Source organism: Eptatretus burgeri, chromosome 15, assembly GCF_056783735.1.
Source record: "Eptatretus burgeri isolate ZD-2024b chromosome 15, Ebu_testis_v1, whole genome shotgun sequence".
Classification (NCBI taxonomy): domain Eukaryota; kingdom Metazoa; phylum Chordata; class Myxini; order Myxiniformes; family Myxinidae; genus Eptatretus; species Eptatretus burgeri.
Window position 1 is genome coordinate 35,377,704 of NC_140975.1, and position 22,678 is coordinate 35,400,381.

At 45.2% G+C, this 22,678-nt stretch overlaps 1 protein-coding gene across 2 annotated transcripts in view; it reads left to right on the plus strand.

Moving 5' to 3' along the window:
* The first annotated feature begins 727 nt into the window (after positions 1-727).
* The window catches only part of LOC147011919 (putative RNA-binding protein 46), a 37,445-nt gene continuing 15,494 nt past the window's right edge, over positions 728-22,678 (plus strand). Inside the window, exons 1-2 of one of the 2 annotated variants that reach the window (XM_085857523.1) lie at positions 728-926; positions 22,134-22,292. In XM_085857523.1, the coding sequence (XP_085713649.1) occupies positions 869-926; positions 22,134-22,292 (217 nt within the window). In that variant the 5' untranslated portion in view covers positions 728-868. Of the gene's footprint in view, positions 927-1,414; positions 1,527-22,133; positions 22,293-22,678 lie in introns of those variants that run through there. The other variant, XM_085857524.1, reaches the window with a different exon arrangement.

Sequence of the window (22,678 nt, forward strand, 5' to 3'; positions counted from 1 at the left end):
ACTGCAGCTTGATCTCTCAGACATCTCCCCCAGATTGCAGTCCGTGCAAGCATTGAAGAGCATGGGGGGGCTACACACAAACCCTTGACGCACTCCAGTAACAACTGGAAATAAGTCGGAGATGGAAGCACCACACCTGTCAGCACTCTCTGCACCAGAGTCTGTTCTCTGTGTAAGAAACCTGGGCGAGCTCAAACCCGAGAGGAAAGTGTGGATCACAGACGCTAAAGTTCAAGGGACTGTGGTGACTGGACACTCGACTCCTCGTCCCTGCCAGATTGGCGTGGCTCCAGGGTCAGTCAGGTGGAACCGGCATAACCCGATGCCCATGCAGGTGAAGGAGAGTGGCACAGGAGGATTCAAAGCGTCGGACCAGCCATTAGAGGCCACGCCGGCTTCACCAGAACCTACTTCACCATGGGTTGCACCTGACACCATCAGGACAAGGTCTGGGAGATAAATAATGAAGCCTCAGAGACTTGGTCTGTGAGAGACTGATATTGATGGTTTCTCAGTATCAGAAATGTGCAGAGCTTCAACGCAAAGGCAGACTTCTCCAGCACCCGTTGCATTGAAAGAAAGGGAGAGATGTGTTATAATGTAAATATACACAATAATGTACAATGTAAGTGTGCTTGACACATAGATACACGGCACAGGATGTGACGTATCATTAAAATATTTAAATAACGAGCAAGCTCCAAATAAGGAGGAGTGACGTGTCACGAAGTGACACGTTCCTGTATCTTATTGGCTGAGAATTTTTTCTGACCACGCCCTCTCGAGGAGGCTTCTGGGACGCTGTGTGGAGGACTTGGGAGGTGCTCTGGGTTCAGTGACGCGTGCGCTTGCATCGAGGGAAGGTCCAATGAACGGGTCCAAAGTTTTCCGACTCACGCCGCGGCCATCGGCCGAGCACGTGACTCGTGAGTATCGCGACGATCCGTCGGTGTTTCGTCTGTTTCTGCAGAATAACTGCACGACAAAGTCAAAGGCAGCAAGAACCGCCAAATTTGGCACGGAGCTTCATATTTAATGTCTCGGACGACTTCCATTTCGAGCTTTCAAGGACGAACATGAAATGCGAGTTTAGTCCGGGAAAGCTTGACGACATATTTACTTGCACCGCCGCCGTGTGGCAGTACAGGATGACGTCCTTTCAGGGGGTGTTGCACTATAAAGAGAAAGCGAGGATGTGAATCCGCACCTCAATTGAATACATGATGGTTTTAAAAATATCGATGGATTTTGGATCCGAATGATTATTAGTTGTTTTAAACGTATTTATTAGTTATTTTAAACATTCGTATAATTCTGGTTCGTGGTTTTATTTTTATTTTTAAAATTATTTATTAATTATATATACAGTATATATATATATATATTTTTTTTTATTTTTTTTTTGATAAAGTGTTCCATTTGGTGCCATCATGATCCGATCCAGCTCTGTGATGAACGCACACGGTGTCTTATCCAGAATATTCGAGAGATGGGGATAAAAGTGTCGGATCCGCCTGGAATTATAAGTATGTTGAACCAGAAGTATCCCTCGACTCTAAAGCGGTGTTAAGTTTCCTCAAAGAGAGCGGGAAATCCGTATAAATTTTTCGGGAATTCTAATGGCGACTTGGGTACCATGTTCAAGTTTTGGTGCAAGGCGTGTGGAGAGCCTCGCGGCTCTGAAAGCGCCACTGCCCCCCCCCCCCAAAAAAGAAGAAGAAGATAAGAACTTCCGGTGAATCTCGCACAGATCGCCGACTCCATTGTGACCCTGCCAAAGCCGTTGGACATTCATTCAGAATTTAAAGAACACAGAATGGAGAACGCTTGTGGTATGGCACCCACGACATGGGGACGTGGAATTTCTCTTGAATTGCCATGTTGAGTACAGAGAGTAAAGCGATGTCCTCGTTACGGGGTCACCGGCACTCAGAATGCCCCGGAAGGAATCACGTGCCCCACCACTTTGTGTGTCTGACGTTATGTCCTCTGTTGTGTATTTGTCTGAAAACCCTCCATTAGTCTGTGACCCTGTAACAAACAAAAAGTATGTCAATAGGTTCTCCATAATTTCTACATATCGAGTGTGTGTGTGTGTGTGTCTGTCTGTGTCTGTGTGTCTGTGTTCACATCATTCTCTTTGCCGTCAGGTCAGGTATGGGAGCATGTGCCAGAACAGCGCGTCGCTGCGTCCACTTTCCGCCGGTACTCCAGGGGCCTCCGTCTAGCCATCCACCAGGCAGATGCCAGGCCTATCCCCATCACCTTGAGATGCTGGTCAACCTGCTGCAACCACGAGGAACGTGGTCGGCCCATTGGCCTCCTCCACTCACGAGACTCCCTCGCTGAGAGAATCTGGTGAGCAGGATCAGCGTCAGGAAAACGAGCCACATGTCCCGACAGCCGCAACTGACGCTCACGGACCATGCAGGTAACAAATCAGCAACCGCTCATTGGACAAAAAATCTGACCAGCGATAGCCAAAGATTCTCCGAAGAGACCTGGTACGAAAGGAATTAAGTCTCCGTCTCAGATCCTTGGTCAGAGTCCAAGTCTCACATCCATAGAGCAAGACTGGAAGTACCAAGGACCTGAAGACTCGGACTTTCGTCCTCCTACACAGGTACCGGCAGCGCCACACCCCATGATCCAATGAATCCATGACTCCCCAGGCCCGACCCAGACGTCTATTGACCTCTGACTCACAGCCAGCAGAGACATAAATATCACTGCCAAGGTAAGTGAATCTCTCCACGACCTCAACGTCCTCACCACAAACAGACACAGACAGGACAGCAGCATCCAAGATGTCATTGAAAGCCTGGATCTTGGTTTTGACCCAAGAAACCCATAATCCCAGCGGCTCCGACACCTCATTCAGCACCTCGAGGGCCCCCAAAAGGATATCTAAAGTATCCGCAAAGATGACCGCATCATCTGCGAAATCAAGGTCCGAGATCTTGACATTCCCAAACGATGCACCGCAGCTTGATCTTTCCGACATCCTCCCTAAAATCCAGTCAATACAAGTGCTGAAAAGTGTGGGGGCCAGTACACACCCCTGACGAACTCCAGTAACAACTGGAAATCAGTCAGAGATGGTACCACCACACTTCACAGCACTCTCAGTACCAGAGTAGAGTTCAGACATCAGATCGATCAGTTTTGGTGGCACCCCACGAAGACCAATAATCCTCCAGAGGGCATCCAATTCACTGAATCAAACGCTTTACAGAGATCAACATAAGCTGCAAGGAAGCAGCCCCTGCCAAAACTCGTCTGCATTCGGTGAGGACCCGAAGAGCAAGGATACGGTCAATCATTGACCTCTTTGGTGTAAAGCCTGACTGCTCTGGATGCTGGTGCTCAAGCAGATGGTGGTGAACCCTATCATTTATTATCTGAGCAAAGACCTTGCCTAGCCCCGAGAGCAGCGGTACCCCTCAGTCGTTGTTGCAGTCGCAGCAATCACCTTCCCTTTCCAGAGGGACAACAAGCCTTGTTAGCTGTCATACGAGCCTCAACAATGTATACAAAAAACAAACAAGGCCTCTCTTCCAGTCGGTTTGGGTGATGCCTGTGTTCCAGGTGGAGCAAAGAACTGCCTGCAATGACATGAGTGCAGCATTTCTACCCTCCTTGAGAAGTTCAGCATGGATGCCACAGATGCCAGGAGATTTACCCCATTGAAACCGGTTCACCGCATTTTGTTTCCCCAAATGAAGGTGGATCACAGTTGATTGGAGGTTCAGCAATAGGGAGAGTAACACCCCCAACATCCAAGTTGACGGTTGGTGGATCAGCCTGGTACAGCCACTCAAAGTAACCAGCCCAGCGGGCCTTAACTTTGGACTCTTCTGTCAAGAGCGCACCACCCTCTGCTCTAACTGCAATACACCAAGGGATGGGCTTGGAGGAATGCAATGTGCCAATTCTCCAGCACGAAAATCATTTGACCACAGGTGATGCTCTATCCCCTCACGGTTTCCTCGCACATAGGCCTCCTTGTCCACCTTCAGCGCACGTACAGTTTTATGCCTCAACTCCCTGAACAGCTTGGCTCTGTCATGTTGAAGCCTGGCCTTGTGAGTCTGGTCAATAGTATCCAATGTCCCTTTATTCTTCTTTGCCGTACGGTGAGTTCCAAGACCTCTACCGGCAACAACATGGATGGTGGTCTTGAAGACATTCCACAACTCTTCAGGATTCCCCAAAGTACCCAGACCCTCACCCCCACCCCCCCCAAATCTACACTCACCCTGTTCGCAAACTCCTCAGCTTCCCTCTCCTTGAGCTTGCCAACATCCAGCCTAGGCTGGGATGGTACCATTCTCCTGGATTTAAGCTGCAACTTCAGAGTTGCTACAACAAGCATGTGGTCAGTATTGAGGAACCGAGCACTCCAGTAGACTCTGCAGTTCTGGATCGTCTTCCAGTGACCATCAACGAGCACATGGTCAATCTCCTTTGCCACACCACCAGTGTTGGAATACCAAGTCCAGCGATGAGCCTGTGGGCGCTGAAACCATGAACCAGCCACCCTAAGCCCGTGACTTCCTGCAAAGTCAAGGAACTTGGTGCTATTGTGGTTCACAATTCCAAACTCATGGGAACAAACACATGGCTCATAACCATCCCTATCAGTTCCAGTCGATGCATTGAAATCCCCCAAGATGAGAAGAGTATCTCGTCTGGGGCACTGATCAACCACAGACTCGAGCATGGCATAGAATGCGTCCTTCACGGTGAGATCACTCACCTCAGTCGGAGCATTAAAGGACACCCAAGGAGTGATGAAGCCTTCATCTCATAATACGCTCGTTAACCGGTGTTTCCTCAATTACCATTGAAGTCAGCTTATTGGACACAGATACAGCAACTCCTTGGGCATGGTAACCATCAGAGCGATCAGACCAATAGTGGGTGTTACCATCCGCCATGATCTTGCCACTATCCGGTCTCCAAACCTCAGAGAGTGCTGCAACACCGATGTCCAAACGCTTGAGCTCAGATGATAACAGAGACAGGTGATCAATCTCTCTTGGGGATAGGAGATTCTAGGCACCCATCCGACTGGGACCGCTTCAGGTTCACCCAAGGAGACCACCGTCTGGTGGATGACACCTCAGCACCACTCCACCACACACCACCGCAATATGACCCAGGAAGTTTACACCATGCTTTTCCTCATTTTATGACGGAATGGGGGTCCCAAAGGCTTTGCCCCAATCCCGTCATCCAGTGAGCTGCCCTGCAAAGGGCAGCAGCACATGAGGTACTCTCACTGAGTGGGTTTTCAGGTTTTTTTTCTGTGTTTGTGGGTTTTGTGGAATGAAGTGTTTCATGGTGCCTGTAGTGCAAATCCTGCCACCTGCCTCCTAAAAAAAAGTAACGCAACTGCAGGAGGACATCCGCAGACAGTTGGGCACTGGATTTGGATGGCTGTTGCTTCACAATGAGTTTTGTTTTTAATCCTGCTTGTTGTCCATATCCATGCACCCTCCTCATCAGTAAACCTGGTGGGGGAAGATGGTTTATTTGCCGACAACCCGACCATGAAACAGGCTGGTACAGGTTTACGTGGTACCTGCAGCAAGTCACAGATCTAATCTGACCTGACAATGAGTCTGGTGACTGGAATTTTTTATACCCATGATTTTTATCCCTTTAATCCTAGATAGGTGTACGAGGGTAGGCGCTTCTCTCCCCTCCCCGTGAAACCATATTCCCGCCCCTTCCTCCCCCCCCCCGGTTTGCCTCACATCAGCTACACGCCCCACTCGGTACCTTCTGTGTATGGGCAGCCATCATCGGTGAAGTACGTGCCTTGTAGACTACCTGCCTACACCTTTCTTGTACGAATAAGGTTACATGCATTGTGTACCTGTTTTATTCATTATGGGAACAGTAGAAGAAATTACTGGCGACAGATGAACCAGTGCAAGTTCATGAGTGATCTCGGAGGTAAACTTGCTCGAACATGGGCTGAGAAGCATCTCCATCAGGAAGATATGAGGAACAGTGTGAAAGCTGCCATCATGGAGGGCTTTGATATCAATCCCTTGTTCGTACTTATCGCTGCCTCTGGATTTCTGCAAATGCAGAAGCGTTGTGTTCAGCAGAAAGGAAGACAGAAAAACCAAAACGGTGTGCAGCATATGCAATAAGCCGGTTTGTAGTCACCGTTCATTTGTGAGGTGCTTGGACTGTAAATATATAAGTGGCCTAACCTGATGTGTGAAGTGCAGCAATGCCAACCCTCCCGATTTCATCGGGAGGCTTCCGAAAATTCACCCAAACTCCCGCCCTTACGATCACTATCCTTATCCTCCCGAAATTTTGATGTTTTTGCACTGTTCACTAATCAGAATGTACTAGTATGAGAATTGAATGAAAAGCATCGTCTGCTACGTATAGCATGTGGTAACTCCATAACGTTCGCTGCTATCAAATTGTACGTAAAAAATTGCAAATTCAAATGAGGAGCAGCGAAACATTGGGTCTGGATCTCGCTTATGCGATCATGCACTGAGATTTAGTGCATGCGGTATGTGTGCAATACAGTGCATGCGGTATGTGTGCAATACAGTGCATGCGGTATGTGTGCAATACAGTGCATGCGGTATGTATGCACAGTGTATATGCATGCGATACGCTCACTGCATGCAGCTGGGGCCCGTACCAGCCCGGCGGTCGCGACCACCGTGCGGTGTTTAATTTAACAGCCGCTAGAGTTCTACGAGTCGCGCTGCAGCTGTGGAACATCGACTTCGAAGTTACCGATGCTTCAAACCCTCGATGTTGATTACGGAATGGCAGAAAAGAAGCTTACGAAGATCAAGAAATGGTCTCAGAAGTACAAGACCGAATACAGTCTCCAATACCCGTGTATTCGAAAGTCTGAAAGAGGAATTCATCATGCGTATTGTACAGTATGCAGCGTTGATATTTCAGTTGAGCACGGAGGTCGCGATGATATTCGGAAGCACGTTGGAAGCAAACGGCACACAGACATTGCAAAGGAGAGATCTTCGAGCACGAGTACCGGTACACTTCTGAATTATTTCACCAAACAAGGGACAAGCGAGGAAGAGGATGTTACCCGAGCGGAACTTCTCTTTAGTGGATTTATTGTGGAACATAACTTGCCCATATCAGTCTCAGATCATGCTGGACCTCTATTTCAAAAGATGTTTCCAGATTCAAAAGTTTCTTCAAAGTATGGATGTGCAAGAACAAAAACTTGCAAGATGTGCAAGATGTGCAAGAACAAAAAAAAAAAAAAAAAAAAAAAAAAAAAACAAGAACAAAAAGCAAGAAAAAAAAAAGAAAAAAAAAAAAAAAAAAAACAAGAACAAAGAAGAAAAAAAGAACACTGGTCAACAATTTTTTACTTTCTGAATGTTGTCTAGATTTCTACTAGTGAATTAGGGTATTCTGGCACTGCTGAATCAGGAAATGGCATCCGTTTCTCTCCATCAGGTCAGGTTTTTGTGCTAAGTTTATTTGAAAAAATCAGATCTTGTGACAAAATCAATTACATTTTTGTGGCATTATCAGCTGATTTTTGTCAACACATATCATCCTAAACATGTTTTTAAGAAAAAAAAAATGTTTTTCCAACAACATTTATTGATTACATGATAGAAACATCGATTACTGTCATCTGAATGGTGGGCATTGATAAAGGTAAGTACAAGTAAATTGCATGTTGCGTCACCACTGTTCAAACTTCAGGGCTTGAACTTCCGTTTCTTCGAACTCCTGGAATGTTCAGCGGCAGGGAGGTCTCTCTTCAGATTCCAACAGTAGTCAGCCATCATGACTGCATCCCAGCGAACCCTGATACCTGGTCTCCATCTCCTTCATGTCCTGATGGAATCTCTCCCCCTGCTCGTCACTCATTGAACCCAGGTTCTCAGGAAACCGGTTCATATGTGAAAATAGGTAGTGCATCTTGATGCTCATGTTGCAGCCTAGGTTTCTGAAAGCAGTCAGCATGTTGTTGACAAGTTCTGCGTAGTTTCTGGCCTTATTGTTGCCAAGAAAGTTCTTCACTACCAAAACAAATGTCTTCCACGCTTCCAGTTCCAATTCGTTCATTGAGTTTTTGAACTCTGGATCTCTGATGAGCTGACGGATCTGAGAACCATCAAAGATGCCAACTTTCAACTTCTCCATGGTCAATCCTGGAAAAGCCTGGCACAAGTAAGTGAAGCAGTCACCATCTTTGTCCAGAGCCTTGTTGAACTGCTTGATTAAGCCGAGCTTGATGTGCAGCGGTGGGAAGAGTATTCTGTCTCTGTCCACCAGAGGGTCGTTGATGACGTTCCTTTCTTTGCATGGCACCAATTCCTCCCACACAGGCCAGTCCTTCTTCGTGTAATGCTGAGCACGGTCCCTACTATCCCACATGCACAGAAAACATGGGTACTTGGTGAAGCCAGACTGTTGTCCCAACAAAAAGTTCACCATCTTCAGGTCAACACAAATAAACCACTTAAGCTGATCATAACCAATTTTCTCCAACGTACTTCACCGCTTCATACTTCTCCTTCAGTGTAGTCGAGTGAGCGATGGGTACAGAGGCAAAATGGTTGCCGTTGTGTAGCAGAACACATTTCAGTGATCGATTGCTGCTGTCAATGAACAGTCTCCAATCTTTGGGTTCGTACTGTGGCACTCCAAGCTTGAGCAGAAGCGCATGTCATAAATTGGCGCATGTAGGTATTGTACATTCTTCAGAGTTCGTTATTTCAAGAAATACAACTTTTTTGTATCACATTATTACAAAATCTGCCCCATTAAATTTAGTTATGATCCACGAACTTTATGCTTTGCCTCACCAATTTTTGGAAGATTTTGAGGTTTTATGACTTCAAACTGATCCCTTTTCCGACATAATCACCCAGAACTATCGTACCTGAATACTTCTTGTCATATTATTTCCAATTAAAACAATTATTTGACATGATATTTTACCCCCACCAACTTCTTCTAAAATGCTCCACACATGCGTACATGTGAACAAAAATGTAAAAAACGACATGTGGCCATATCTCAAAAACTTGACCTGATTGAACAAAACTAATGTGAGTTTTGGATTCAGCGCATCAGATTCGTCCTAAATCAGCTTAAAAAATGCAGACAACAAATTTGTTGTTGACCAGTGTAATTGGTGAGTTGTCAAATGTTACTGCTTCATCTGTTGCCGATATTGCTAGACTCGCTCCATTTAGCCTAGCTCCAGACGGTAGCAATGACAGTGGTGAGGCCCAGCTATATCCTGTCCTGATTTCGTACCATGACAACAGTGCTGGGATTGTGAAGCAAGGTTTGCTAAGTTTGCCTGCGTGCAAACAAGATTCCACTGGAGAAAACATTTTCAAACTGCTTGATCATGAGTTCAGTGACAGGAAAATTCCGTGGGGAAATTGTGTTTCCTTTTGTGCTGATAATGCCTCTGTCATGGTGGGCAAGCACAAAAGGAGTCGCTGCTTATATCCACAAACAAAATCCAGAGTGCTACATCATGGGATGCCCTTGCCATATGATGCACAATACGGCCAAACGCGGCTCAGGCCTTACCCATTGAATTAGATGACTTTCTCATCGATATTTACTACTACTTGGACAAAAGTAGTAAACGCGTCAAAGGAGTGAAAGCACTGCAAGAACTCTGTGATGCCCCGACACACAAGATTCTGAACCATGTCGCAACAAGGTGGCTGTCCCTTGGTCAGTGCCTAGACAGGCTGATTGAACAGTGGGAGCCACTTCGCGTCTTCTTCAAAGAAGAAGTACGAAGAAAAATGCAACCAACTGTAGCCAAGACTCTAACAACGAGCAAGAAGGACGGCACTGTATCTACTGCCAGTACTGGCACTGCAGGATCAAGCACTAGTGGAGCAGCATTCACCACTACCACTGCAGTATCTGCTGCGAAGAAGACAGCAGGGACAGCACCAAAACCAATGCTGAGAGCAGGTAGCATCACCGGCCCTTCATCACGTTCATCTACAAAGCAGATCCCTTCAGAGTCGAGAAAGACTGTGATAGTTCCATATACAGGCAAAGAAGGACCCAAATTAAGTTCTGCTTTTGCCAAATCACTTGATAGAAGCTCAGCAAAACCTTCGAATCAGAGGTCTTCTTCCTTGGCTGCACCTACCTCGAGCTCTCTCCTCAAACGTAAAATTGGATCTGGTACTACGAGTCTGACCTCTTCTGCTGGCAGTAAACGCAAGTGTGATCGCCCTGCGGCTAAGTGTACTACGAGTTCTACAACTAAAAGCGCATCTTCCTCAAACACTGTGCAGGAATCTAGAGAAAAACGTGTCAACAGGATGTTCTTGTCTCCACAAACAAAACTCTATTGTTTCTTCCTTCGATATGCTAACAAGCTTTTTGAGAAGGGGAATATTCTGCTCCAAAGAGACGAACCCTGTATTCATCTCCTGCACGGAGAATTGAATGATCTTCTGAAAGATATCTTCGTACGGTTTTTGAAACCATCGGTGTCATCGGTTGCTCTGGTAAATGTACCCTTCTCTGACAGAAATCATCAGAACAATGATGAGGACCTCATGATTGGGAACGATGCCAAACTGTATATAAGGGAACAAAGGAGTCTCAAGAAATCCACCTTCACTCTGAGTGAGTCAGACATCCAAGGTTTCTTCAGTGCAGTTCGCTCATATTATGTGAAAGCCTGCAATTATATCTTCAAAACCTGGCCGCTAGATGATGAATTAGCCAAGCGTGCTCAGGTGCTGGATGTTGAGCTACACCAAGAAGTGGGGTTTGACTGTGTGGAGTTTTTCATCAAGAAATTCCCCTGTCTGTTTAGTGGCGGTGATGGTGACATCGACAGCACCCCTTGCTACCAGAGAGAATACAGCAAAGACATAATCAGAAGGGCTAAAAGAGCCACACAGCTGTCACTCAGCAAAGCTGCCATGGAAAAAGCAAGCAGCAGTAGTACCAGCCAGTAAGGTAAGAAAAATATTGCTTCTTTTGTGCTTTTTGTTAATCTTTGATTGTCCCCTAACTTACTAGTATTAACATACATGTAACATTAAAAAGTGCACAATTTTCCCCTTTTTTTGTTCAAAAAGTGGGAATTCTTAACATGTTAAATGCTCCAAAATAGGGCTCAGAGGGCACGAGAGAGCGTCTAGAACCCCAGAGCTTCCAGGGCCCTAAGGCGGGCCCTGGACCCCGCCGCAAGGGTCGAGCACTCCGCGCTCGAGATGTGCGCTTTGCGCACATTATTTGGTGTCGGTTGAAAATCCTCCCTAATTCTGATTTCCAAAAGTTGGCATCTCTGGAAGTGTCTGGAGTTGGTATAATGATAACTCTAATATAATTTATGTAAAACTTGTGTGTTTTCAGTAATCTTGCAACATGCATTTTTTTTTTTAGTTGCCATTTTTCACCAAATTTTTTTTTTCTCAAATTCAATGATCTGACCTCAATAAGTGACAGGCCCTATGATGCGTCTTCTTTCCTTACCTGAATAAACTAAGGGCCGTTGGTGCTTATTATCTTGCCAAACGCAGAGCGTTTTGCAAGATCTGTTTTTTCGTCGGTTTGTTTGTGTATTTATTTTTTTGTTACAATTGATTTTCAAGTTTCAACTCGCTCTGTAGATCACAATTTTCGTGCAATCGCTCTCAAACTTGACATGTATACTCGTGAGCGCAATAGCTTTCGACACACAAAATGTTGAAGGTCAAGGTCACCAGAAGGTCAAACATCAAAATCAACGAAACCCTTAACTTTTGAGTAATTTTTATCGGATCATCTCCAAACTTGGTGGATATATAGTATATCGATAGGCGCTCAGCTGATTAGTTTTTGGTGGCGATCGGCCTTGACCTTCATGGTTAGCGCCTAAGGTCGAAGTTGACGATCATGAAGGTCATTTTTAAATCTTTGACTAACAATATCGAGTAGTACCTCAAATTGAAGCCCAAGAAGAGTGCTTTTCAGATATAGCTATAATTTGATGACAGAATCTTTTGCTGACGTCATTGACGATATAAATATTTTTGTTTTTGGCAAGATAACCTTCAGCCTATGGCTGAGGTTTGCATCTCGTTCTTTTCTTCTTTTTTTTCCCCCCATAGTAATTGTATCCATTGTTTCTGTTGTCTGAATGTGCTTGGAATTTGACAATCAGTTTTTTTCTGCAGAAAATGTGAAAGATAGGTCATTTTTTTTCCATGATTTTTTTTTGTCCAAAACTAAATTTTACATGTGCCATCATGTTGATGTTTGAGAAATGAAAAACCTGCAGAAAAAATGACGTGTGTGTGTGTGGTGTGTCATTTACTGTCACCACTTCTCTGAAACAAAAGTGAAAGTACCACCAAACTGACTAACATATGTGTCACTGGTATTTCATGATAAATCATTAATAGTAAGTCCATTCTACCATATATCTGAACAGAAATGTATTCTATCTGTACTCTTTCCTGGGTGCTGCCAATTAATGATGTTCTGAAAGAAAATGGCAAAAATGGCAGTCATGCACTTTTTAGACCACATTATCTTTAGTGTCGCTCGACCTCAGGTTTAACACAGGTCGTCATTTGCTCTAAAATGTTTTTATACTATTAAATTGTATCGAGACTAAACATGTATGAATGCCCAGATTATGAGGTACTTTTCTGGATATGACAGCCTCAAAATGCAACCTCAACATTTCTTCAAGTATTTACACAGAATTCTTTAATTCACTGTTAACATGTATATCCTCCAAACAGGGGCACATGACATTGCCGGCCAACACTTGGTCCTTCCTCCCACCCCACCCTTTCCTCCCCCTACCCCACCCCTTCCACTTCCTCTTCCACCCCTTATGACCCACCTACAGACCAACAGACACTAACTCGGCTCTATATATTAGATTAGGTGACAGTGAGACACCTCACACGAAACTGCCATGTTTGCATGATATTTCCTACTCTTGTTAATCTATTCTTCTCCCTCTCATAGGAATCAGCAAATAAACTTTTTATCCTCTATCCTCGATCATATGATTTTTCCATGAGTTTTAGTATGTTATAAAAAAGGCTCCAATAATTATTGGTGCATTCCTGCTATTGCAGACATCACTGCATGATGATGTCGTGTGTAGGGACATCTTTTTTCATACTTTATGTAGTGCTCCTCAAAATAGTGGTGAATTGTAGGGATGCAGAGGTATGGGGGGGGGTGCGGGAATATTTTTTCCGTGTGCGGAAGGCATTTGTGGTCAAAGTGGTGAGGTTTGGTGAGTGAGGTGCCGGTTGGGAATTGGCACGCAGATTTGAATGAAATAATGGCGCACGATTCCCGTGCGCGGGTGGTATAGTGTGTCAAGGAGATGTGGTGGATCCAAGCCACGGGAGGTATCATGGTGTGCTTATTATCAATTTCCTATTGAATGGTGTGTGTGCTTGCATGCTTGTTATGTCCTATGGCTAAAAGGAAAGGGTTGGAGTAGGAATCCGAATATGAATTAGAGATAGTTATGAGACCCACGCAACGCACTTCGTCCTGTTAACCCACCAGACATGAGGGGAGGACCAACTGCACGGAGACTAACGGAATAACTGCCTGGGGATCACTGTATGTTGAGTGCCATTGCCTTAGAGGCATGTGGTTTTGCAGAACCGCAACACTATATTTGTTTTACAGAGTACAGTAAGACTCAAACCTCAAGCAGTGGTGAGATTATGCCAAAACTCACATTGGACTTTTCAGTCAACAGTATCATGCATATGACGTTCAGAATGAAAAACAAACAAACTGTAACCTTACTCGAAAATTAATCCTGCAATTTACAAGAGCAGCACCAGAGAATCAAAAGCACAAGTTGCCAAGCAATATGACAACAAATTAATGTAAAAACATCTTGACTCGATTCCATATCTGAGAAGCGAGCACAAAATGCATTTTTACTCTTAAAAATGAAATGCATACATGACCTCTATGTCAAAATCAAATTTTTCTTCAACCTCCGAAAGGAGACCTCATCCTCATCAGCGTGACAACACGCTTGCTGCATTATGGGAAACTCCTTTGTGAGGATGGCCCAATCAGAAAATGTACTTGGAGTCATTTTAACCAACTGTTTATGCAACACGACATGAAACCATGATGCTCGATCTGAACTTGTTTCCAATCTTCCAACATTGACGGAGAACCAGAAGCAGCAGTTGGAGACTCCTCTTCTTTTGTCTGAACTTACTACTGTCTTGATGACCTTAAAACTTGACAGCCCCTGGACTTGATGGACTGACAGCAAATTTTTCCAGTGTTTCTGAGACGCCATTGGACCCCACCTACTGCAGGTCCTGAATTAATGTTTTATGGATGGACAACTGCCATGGAGTTGCTGGAGAGCAGTCACCTACTTAATCCCTAACTAAGGAGACTCTCGACTGATATAAAACTGGCGTCCTCTTTCTGTTTTATGTACGGACTATAAAACTTTACCAAATCCTTATCCAATCGCTTGAAACCTTTTATGAATCTACTAGTCGGAGAATAGCAATCCTTTTGTATCCCTGGATGTACTATTTTTGATAATGTCTTTTTTTTTATCTGTGATACAAATCAGTTTTGTTACAATTTTAACAAGAATGTTGTCTAGTTTTTTATTGACCAAGGAAAGGCTTTTGATTGTATTGACCACATGTACCTTTTTAGAGTTTTAGAAAATTTAGGTTTTGTCCTGAATTTTATCTCATATATGTTAAGCTTTTATGTTGTAACATATGAAGTGTTCTCAAAATTAACAAAATATTGTATAGACCTATTGCTGTACAACGGGGAGTATGACAAGGTTGCTCGCTATCCGGACTTTTATACTCTCTCGCCATCGAACCTCTTCTGCTCCAATTATGTACACGCATTTCTGACTTCACTGGATCAATTCTCATGACATCACTCAAAATTTCTGCTTTTGCAGATGATGTCTATTTTTGTAAATAATAATGCTGATGTCGCTGTGGTGAGTCAGGCATTAAAAACATATTGTCAGGCTTGTTTAGGCAAGGTGAATTGGAAAAAAAGAAAGAGTGAAGCCCTTTGGGTCAGACCTGGAGCTTGCCCACCAATTGCCCTACCAAGAGGAATGAACTGGCAGCAAAATGGTATCAAATACCTCGGAGTGTTTCTGGGAGACGACACTTTTGAACAGTAGAACTGGATAGCTTTGCTGGACAAGATAATGAAGAAACTATCCCATCGGAAAGGACTTCTCTTTCCTCTCTCCTACTGTGGAGGAACTCTCGTCATCAATAATCTCATTGCCTCCATGCTGTGGCGTAAAATGATATGTTTACAACCACCTGGAAACCTTCTAGTTGCAGTCCAAAAGAGTACTGTTGACTTCTTCTGGAGTGGGAAACACTGGCTGCAACCCGTCATGACCTACTTGCCACTTGCTGAAGGTAGCCAAGGTCTCATCAACATCCGTAGCCGGCTTGTGGTCTTCCGGCTTCATGTTGTCCATCAGCTTCCATATATCGGAATGAAGCACTACTGTGGAAACTTCTGGCTAGCTGCATGTTACAGCTTTTCAAGCAAGCTCACATCCTGCCGATAACTTTTCTTGATGAACTCGCATCACATTGATATATCCCTGCTTTCTATGGGGGGGGGGGAGGGGAGGGTAATGATGGATGCCTGGCAAGCCTTCTCCTTTTCTGGGGAAATGGTAACTTTTATGGTTCCAGGTTTTGAGATATTGGAAATTTGGCAACATATCCGGTTCCGGGTTTTGAGGCGATGGCCTGTTCTCTCAGGGGTCTCTGCCGACTTTCTCAAAGTTAAGATTGCGGTCGTTATTTGTCACGTTTTGACTTTATTTTCTTACCGACATGTTTACTGTGTGTTCCTAGTTCGGTTTTGTTTCAAAAATTGTGCTATTTTGTGAGTTTCCGTTGATCTTGTCTTATTGGGTTTCCTTGAAGCCGATCCATCCATCCCATCTCGGAGTATGATCGTTTTTATTTGTATTTTCTCTCTATTGCCATCGGTTCCTATTTTCCCACTTTTCCCACCACCACCACCCCCCATCTATCCCTCCCAACTACACCCTCTTTTTCTTGTCTTAAAATTTAAAAAAATAACAAACAAAAAACAAAAACCCTTTTTCCCTCCATACCCACGTGCACTGATCCTTCTTTTTCCTCTTCCTACCGTCACACCATCTTCCTTCTATTTGAGCTGACCCACTCTCACCATTACCTTCATGATTTCTTTCTACAACCTTCCATTTCCTAATCTTACCAAATCTTCAAAAATCCATCAAAAAAAATTTTTTTTTCCTTGTATCATTTCTAACTGTACACCTCCCAAAACCACGCCTCTCTCGACCCCTTCCTCTTCCTGTTACTTTTCATCGACCCATCAGTTTCACTCTGGGTTTACCGATCCAAATTCACGATACACCTCCACGATGTTACTTCAACCATTCCTTTTCTGAATTTTATGCAATCATTGTTACTCTGCGTTCGCTACCCTTTCTATCCTCTGCGTTTACCGATCCAAACTCACCATTCACCTCAATTTTTCTTCAACGTTTCCTTTACCTAACCTTATTAGGGTTAGCCTTTACTTCCCTCTTCCTTAACAGTGTGGACCTCAAATATCTGGGGCCTTTGCTCAAACCTGAAAGATCTTTCCATATAGGTTGCCACTGAAAAACCAGACCTAATCTGCTTCACAAATTTTCCTCCTTCAAGACATCTCTGACTCCCTTGTATCTCTTACTGATTACTCTCTCCTCTGGTATGACAAACCGGAGTCTCGGTCTCGTGCTGGTGGAGCAGTTGCTCTCTTCATCAAAGACTATTCCTCATTCTCCATGCACTGCCCTCACTCCCCCACACCCCCAGGAATACTTCTGGCTACGGCTTCCCCTCCATTCCCACCTCATGTTTATATGTGTGTTGTACCATAAAACAAACAGTGATGATTCCATTTACACCTCACTATTGGAAAACATGGACCAACTTCTATCCTCTCACCCGAACTCTCTCTTCCTCATATGTGGTGACTTAGATTGTCATCATGCCAGTTGGCTGGGTGTGGGTACTTCTCCCACCTGCCATGGCACTTCAGCAAAAGACTTCTGCAACTCATTGGGACTGACTCAATCGGTCAACTTCCTGACCCGGATCTCAACCAACGGCACTCCATCTCTTCTGGATCTGATTTTCACAAATTTTCATATCAGCCCACGTGTCTTAAAAATCTGCTCATCTGCTCTTGCTCACCCTCTCTCTGTTCTATTCACCCTCTCATTTGCTCAAGGTCATCTGCCATCTGCTTGGAAATCAGCAAACATTACCGCTCTGCATAAAAAGGTGCAAAAACAGGTCCCTGCAACTACAGACCAATCATCCTCCCAATCATCAACAAGGTTATGGAATCCTTCATCGCTTCAGACTTTAAATCCTTCCTCTTCTCCAATGGCTTGTTTTCTGATCATCAATTTGGTTTCAGACCAGGCCACTCTACCCTGGATATGCTGCTTCTGCTCTCCCTACAATGGATGGAGGTCCTCGATGCCAGACATGAGATCAGAGCCATATCCCAAGACATATCGCATGCTTTTGATGTGGTCTGGCACCCTGCCCTGCTTAGCAAACTCTCTTCCTATGGTATCCAAGGCCATCTCCACTCATGGCTCACAGACTTCCTCTCCTGTCACAGTCAACGTGTGGCCCTCAATAGAGTTCTCTCATCCCCTCTTCCTGTCCAGGCTGGAGTTCCTCAAGGCAGCGTTCTGGGCCCTGTTCTTTTTCTGCTTTTCATCAATGATCTCTCTGACTCTCTTGGAAGTTGTATTTATCTCTTTGCTGATGACTCCACCCTCTGCCGTACCATCTGTCATCCCTCAGACCGGCAAGCAGCAGCTTCCTCGCTCTGCAGATCTGGATAAAATCATAAACTGGTCCAACACATGGAATAGGTCTTTCAATCCTGATAAATCTCACACTCTCTATATGTCTTTCCGAAAGGACCGTTTGGAACCCCCCCCACCCCTCCCCATCTACTTTCTCAACAATCCTCTGGAAGAATTCCTTTCATTCAAGCTTCTGAGTCTCACTGTCTGCCATGATCTTTCTGGGGAAAGCCACATTTCCAACCTGGCCTCCAAAGCCAGTCACCGACTGGGCAACCTCCATTATGCAAAGTCCTTCCTTGGCCCATCTGAGCTCCTGATCACATACAAAGCTTTCGTCCACAGCCTGATGGAGAACTACTCTCCCCTATGGGCTGGTGCTCCTGCCTCTCACCTTTCTCGACTTCACGCTGTTGGTGCTCCTGCCTCTCACCTTTCTCGGCTTCACGCTGTGGAAACCAAGGCATTTCGGAGCATTGGTATGTCCAGCGGTGAGGCTGAGCCTTTGGGCCTCTCACTCTTTCACCACAGGCAGGTTGGTGGTCTTTGTCTTCTACCGTATCCTCTCCGGTCTTGCTCCCCCTGCTCTGTCTGCAATATTCCACCCCCCCAAAAAAAAAATTCTGCAGGACGTTCAAGGTCCGCCAGCAACCCCCTTCTGGTAAAACTACCAAAATCATGAATCACTGCTCACCTTCACTCTTTCATTCCTCCTTTTTTCCCACCTTTGGAATAAACTCCCACACTCTCTTCAATCCCATTCTTCCCTCCAGGTCTTCAAAACAGCTGTTCACCACCACCTCTTATCTTTCCCCATCCAAAACCACAATATTTTCTATCCCCGTTAATCCACCCCAAACCCATCTCCTTCAAGTTCCATGCCTTCCTTCCCGAAAGTTCCCTGTCGTGTAAGGTCCTGAAAGTCTCTGTGGTGTCCTTCTTGTATACCCTGTGTTCCCTGCCTCATCCCTCTCCCTTCCACAAGTCTCCTTATGTCTCTGTTCCCCACTGTTTTGTCCTTCCCTCTCCCACCCCTCTCGTCTCCTGCTCCCCTTGTTGTGCATTGGCTCTCATTCAAGCCTCGACAATGTATACAACAAAAAAACATACAACATGGAAATTTTTTTTTTTTTAATGAGCCCCTATTCTACAACCGCTTTTCTGAAAAACTGTTTAAATGATGGAGGACTCATTCATCACTTCGTTGATGCCGGGCTGCTGCGAGTAAAACACCTCATGACAGTGTCTGGAAACCACTGGCCGAGTGCCGCTGCTTTGGCACAAAGAACTGGAGTAAGATCTGTCAGAATAATCTCACGTTTCCTTCAAGGGATACTCTCAACTTACCGTAGCACCCCGGAGGAGCTTGGACCTTTCCCCGAGGAAACAAGAGTTCACTTCCCTAATTCCTTGTCTTCAGCCCGCCAATTCATCTCTTTCCTGGCCTTGAACAATCCTGATGATACTACATTATCCCTCCTTTCCTTCCCAAAGAAAACTTTGTACAATGCCTACATCAAAATTTTACATGCAAAAACATTTCCTGAGCACCCGAGGCTTCGATGGCGAGATTTTTTTTTTTTAACCCCTAATATCCCCCATCTATCCCAATTGCCAAGGTGTTTACCTCTTACCTACTCCACCATATGTTATTGATATTGTTACGGCTGTGGAAATTCGCAAACCACCATTCAGGACCCTCAGGTGAGATATCTCGATAGGTACATGTGTAGTTAGCCCAAACCCATTGTATAGAGGGAATTTATGTGATTCATCCGGGCTGTGACGCTTTGAGTTCGCCATTTTTTTATTTTCTGTCGTTATTTTGAACCAACCACGTCTCAACCGCCATCACACAACAACCACCTTAATCACAACGCCAGCCATCGTCACCAACTACAACCGTGCTCCAACCCGCAGACAACAACCACAACGCCAACCCTCACCACAGAAGACCCTCCACCACCTTCGCCTTTACCTTCACGAATTCATCGCTTCCACGGCCATTCCCGCACCACCTGTGAACACTGAACATCAGGCTGTCTAGGGCCCGTTCGGCGATTGGTGCCGAACGTACCGAGCCGCGAGTGCGAATGGCGGCCTTTCCGAGGGGAAAATTCGGATCAGAAACGCTTCACGCCCACTTCTCCTCTGTCCAATTGGCGAGCGCGGGGCGGTTTGGCCCCGCCTCCAAGCGTGTGTATGTGAAGTCCGTATATGCAAATTTTAGGATCAGGAGAGGTTCACGCCCATTTTTGCCCGACCAATGGCTGACCGGGGGGGCGGCGTGGCCCCACCTCCAATCGCGTTCTGCTCCTAAAATTTGCATATTGGCTGCTCCTGCCGCCTATAAAAAGGCAAGCGCAAGGCGAATTGAAGAGAGTTGGGTTTTGGAGTTGCTTTTGGAGACTGAGAGAGTTGGGTTTTGGAGTTGCTTGGAGAGTGTCGTCGAGAGGTTGCTCTTGGGGACAAGGAGCGTTGCGGTGGCGGAGCTCGGGTCTGAGGCAAGAAGGACGGCGGTCGGCGACGAGGTTGCGGTGTGGGGGATCGCTCGTCTCGTTGCGGGACCCAAGCCAGCCAGCCACTCCCCTCCCCCAGGGCATCAACAATTCCCCCTTTCCCCCGCGCTGAGAAAGTGCCAACGAAACCCGCCAAGGGGCACGGAGTCTGGGCACAGCGGTGCGGCCACATTTGCGGCTTGCCCGCCAACGCGTCACGAGGACGTGGGTAAGACCTCCCCGGTCTCGCGGACCTGGCCGCTCCTCCAGGTCATGCGCACATTTGGCCTACGGGCCAGTCTGCCTCCTTGTCTGTGAGGGTGGCTTCTTTGCTTGTGTGTAAATGTGTGTTGGCGCCGTCTGTGAAGTAAAACTGTACAAGTGTTGCCGTGTGTGCGCGTAGTCGGTTTTCGCTCTTACATTTGCTTTTATGTGCATTTTGATTCTTTTTGGCTGTATATACGTGCTTTCCGTGTGCCGGGAAATAAAATGCTTGCTTGTTGAACTGTGCCCCTTTCGCTTTGTCTTTTCTCTATTGACTCTCCATCCTGCTTCATGTAAGGGGTTCGTCGTGGGTGCAACATCCCGGTAATTAATCTGAACCCTCCAGGTCGACGATAACACCGCTCGGTTATCCCGATAGTATGGAACGGGCCGCCCAAGCGGCTCGTATCCGGAGTCGACCTGCGGCGAGGTACGATCGCCTGGTTTACCATCCGCGTGGGTACTTAGGTAGGTCGAGTTTGGCGAACAACCCTATCCTACGCGGGTGGCCGAGTGGCACGGTTGTGGTGAGGTCGAAAGGCCCACCCGTGACTAGCTCCCGGCGTTGGTCCGAGAGGGTCATGACAGAATTGTCCGTCCGGTGGGCGACGTGCCGCGATTCGAGTTACGTGGCCGTTTGCACGCCGGCGGGCGCGAATTCGCAACAATATTAATTGGAAACTTATACACTCGATTTTTTTTTTTTTCCTTATGATTTATTGAATCGCTTTTCGATTGCCAACTATAATCTCTGCCCTTTCTGTACATCCATTGAAACTTTACCACATACTGTATATACCTTGAATGTAGATGATTACAAACCTCTCTTTACATTCCTCCAAGAATACTTTGTGAAACTTGATTCTCATTTTAATTACGATGTTCTTATTTGTGGTGTTTTTGGACCATCTCCTCAAGAAAGTGGTTTTGCACTAATTTTTTGATTGGTAAGGCTAAGTTCATGATTTGCAAGTCCAGGAAGGCAAAAATGGAAAACAAACATTGCTATTTCTTCACCTAATGTACTGCTTACTTTTAAGGCTCTTGTGAGTTCAACATTAAAACTGGAATGTTTCAGTGTTTTTAGTTTTTTTATGAACAAAAGTTTAACATTATTTAAAGAAAAATGGGTTTTTTCATGATATTTGAAAACTTGATGCTGATTTTTAATAATCTATCTTTGAAACAATGTTTTAACTATTATGTTTTCTCTCCAGTGACTGTACATAACTGTCCTTTCTCACTTTTGTAAGAAAAGGAAGAGTCTCTCTCTCTTTCTCTCTTACTTTCTCTCTTTCTCTCTTACTTTCTCTCTTTCTCTCTTACTTTCTCTCTTACTTTCTCTCTTTCTCTTTCTCTTTCTCTCTCTCTCTTTCTCTCTTTCTCTCTCTCTGTACAAATAGTGGTCAATTCATGGCCATGCAACTCTGTATTCATAAAAATGAATTTGTTCTGCCTCACAGCTCTGAAAAAGGGTATTGAACTTCTGAATGCACATGCTGTTGAAATGGCCAGAAACACGAGTTTGAATACAAGTTTGAATGCCCAGGTGGCACCCGAGCAGAACACGAGATACAACGTCACACAGATTCATGGACAGAGGATATTTGGTCCTCCACCTGGTGAGGATGAGTATCATTTCAATGTTGCTCTCGGTATTTTTTGGTGGTTGAAGTTTGAGGGAAGTTGGGTTTCATAGTTATGATCCGATCAAATCGGATATTATCTGATACAATAATTGGTAAAATGTTTTTGTTCATGTGACGTACAATCACACCTTGCAGATATTTTATTTCCTCTGTGTGAATGAAATTGCTTGGATTTAATCCAAGAGTTGCCTTTGTATCAATGAGGAAATTTTACAAGTATGGAGTTCAATATAGACGGTTCATCAATTCTTTCTTGTTGCCAGCTTTGGGTGAAGATGTGCCAGGCTGATGAGTTTAATGTGCACCGTCATTTAAAATCATTTTTACCTCTGCCACCGAAGGTGGCCTGAGGTTATGTT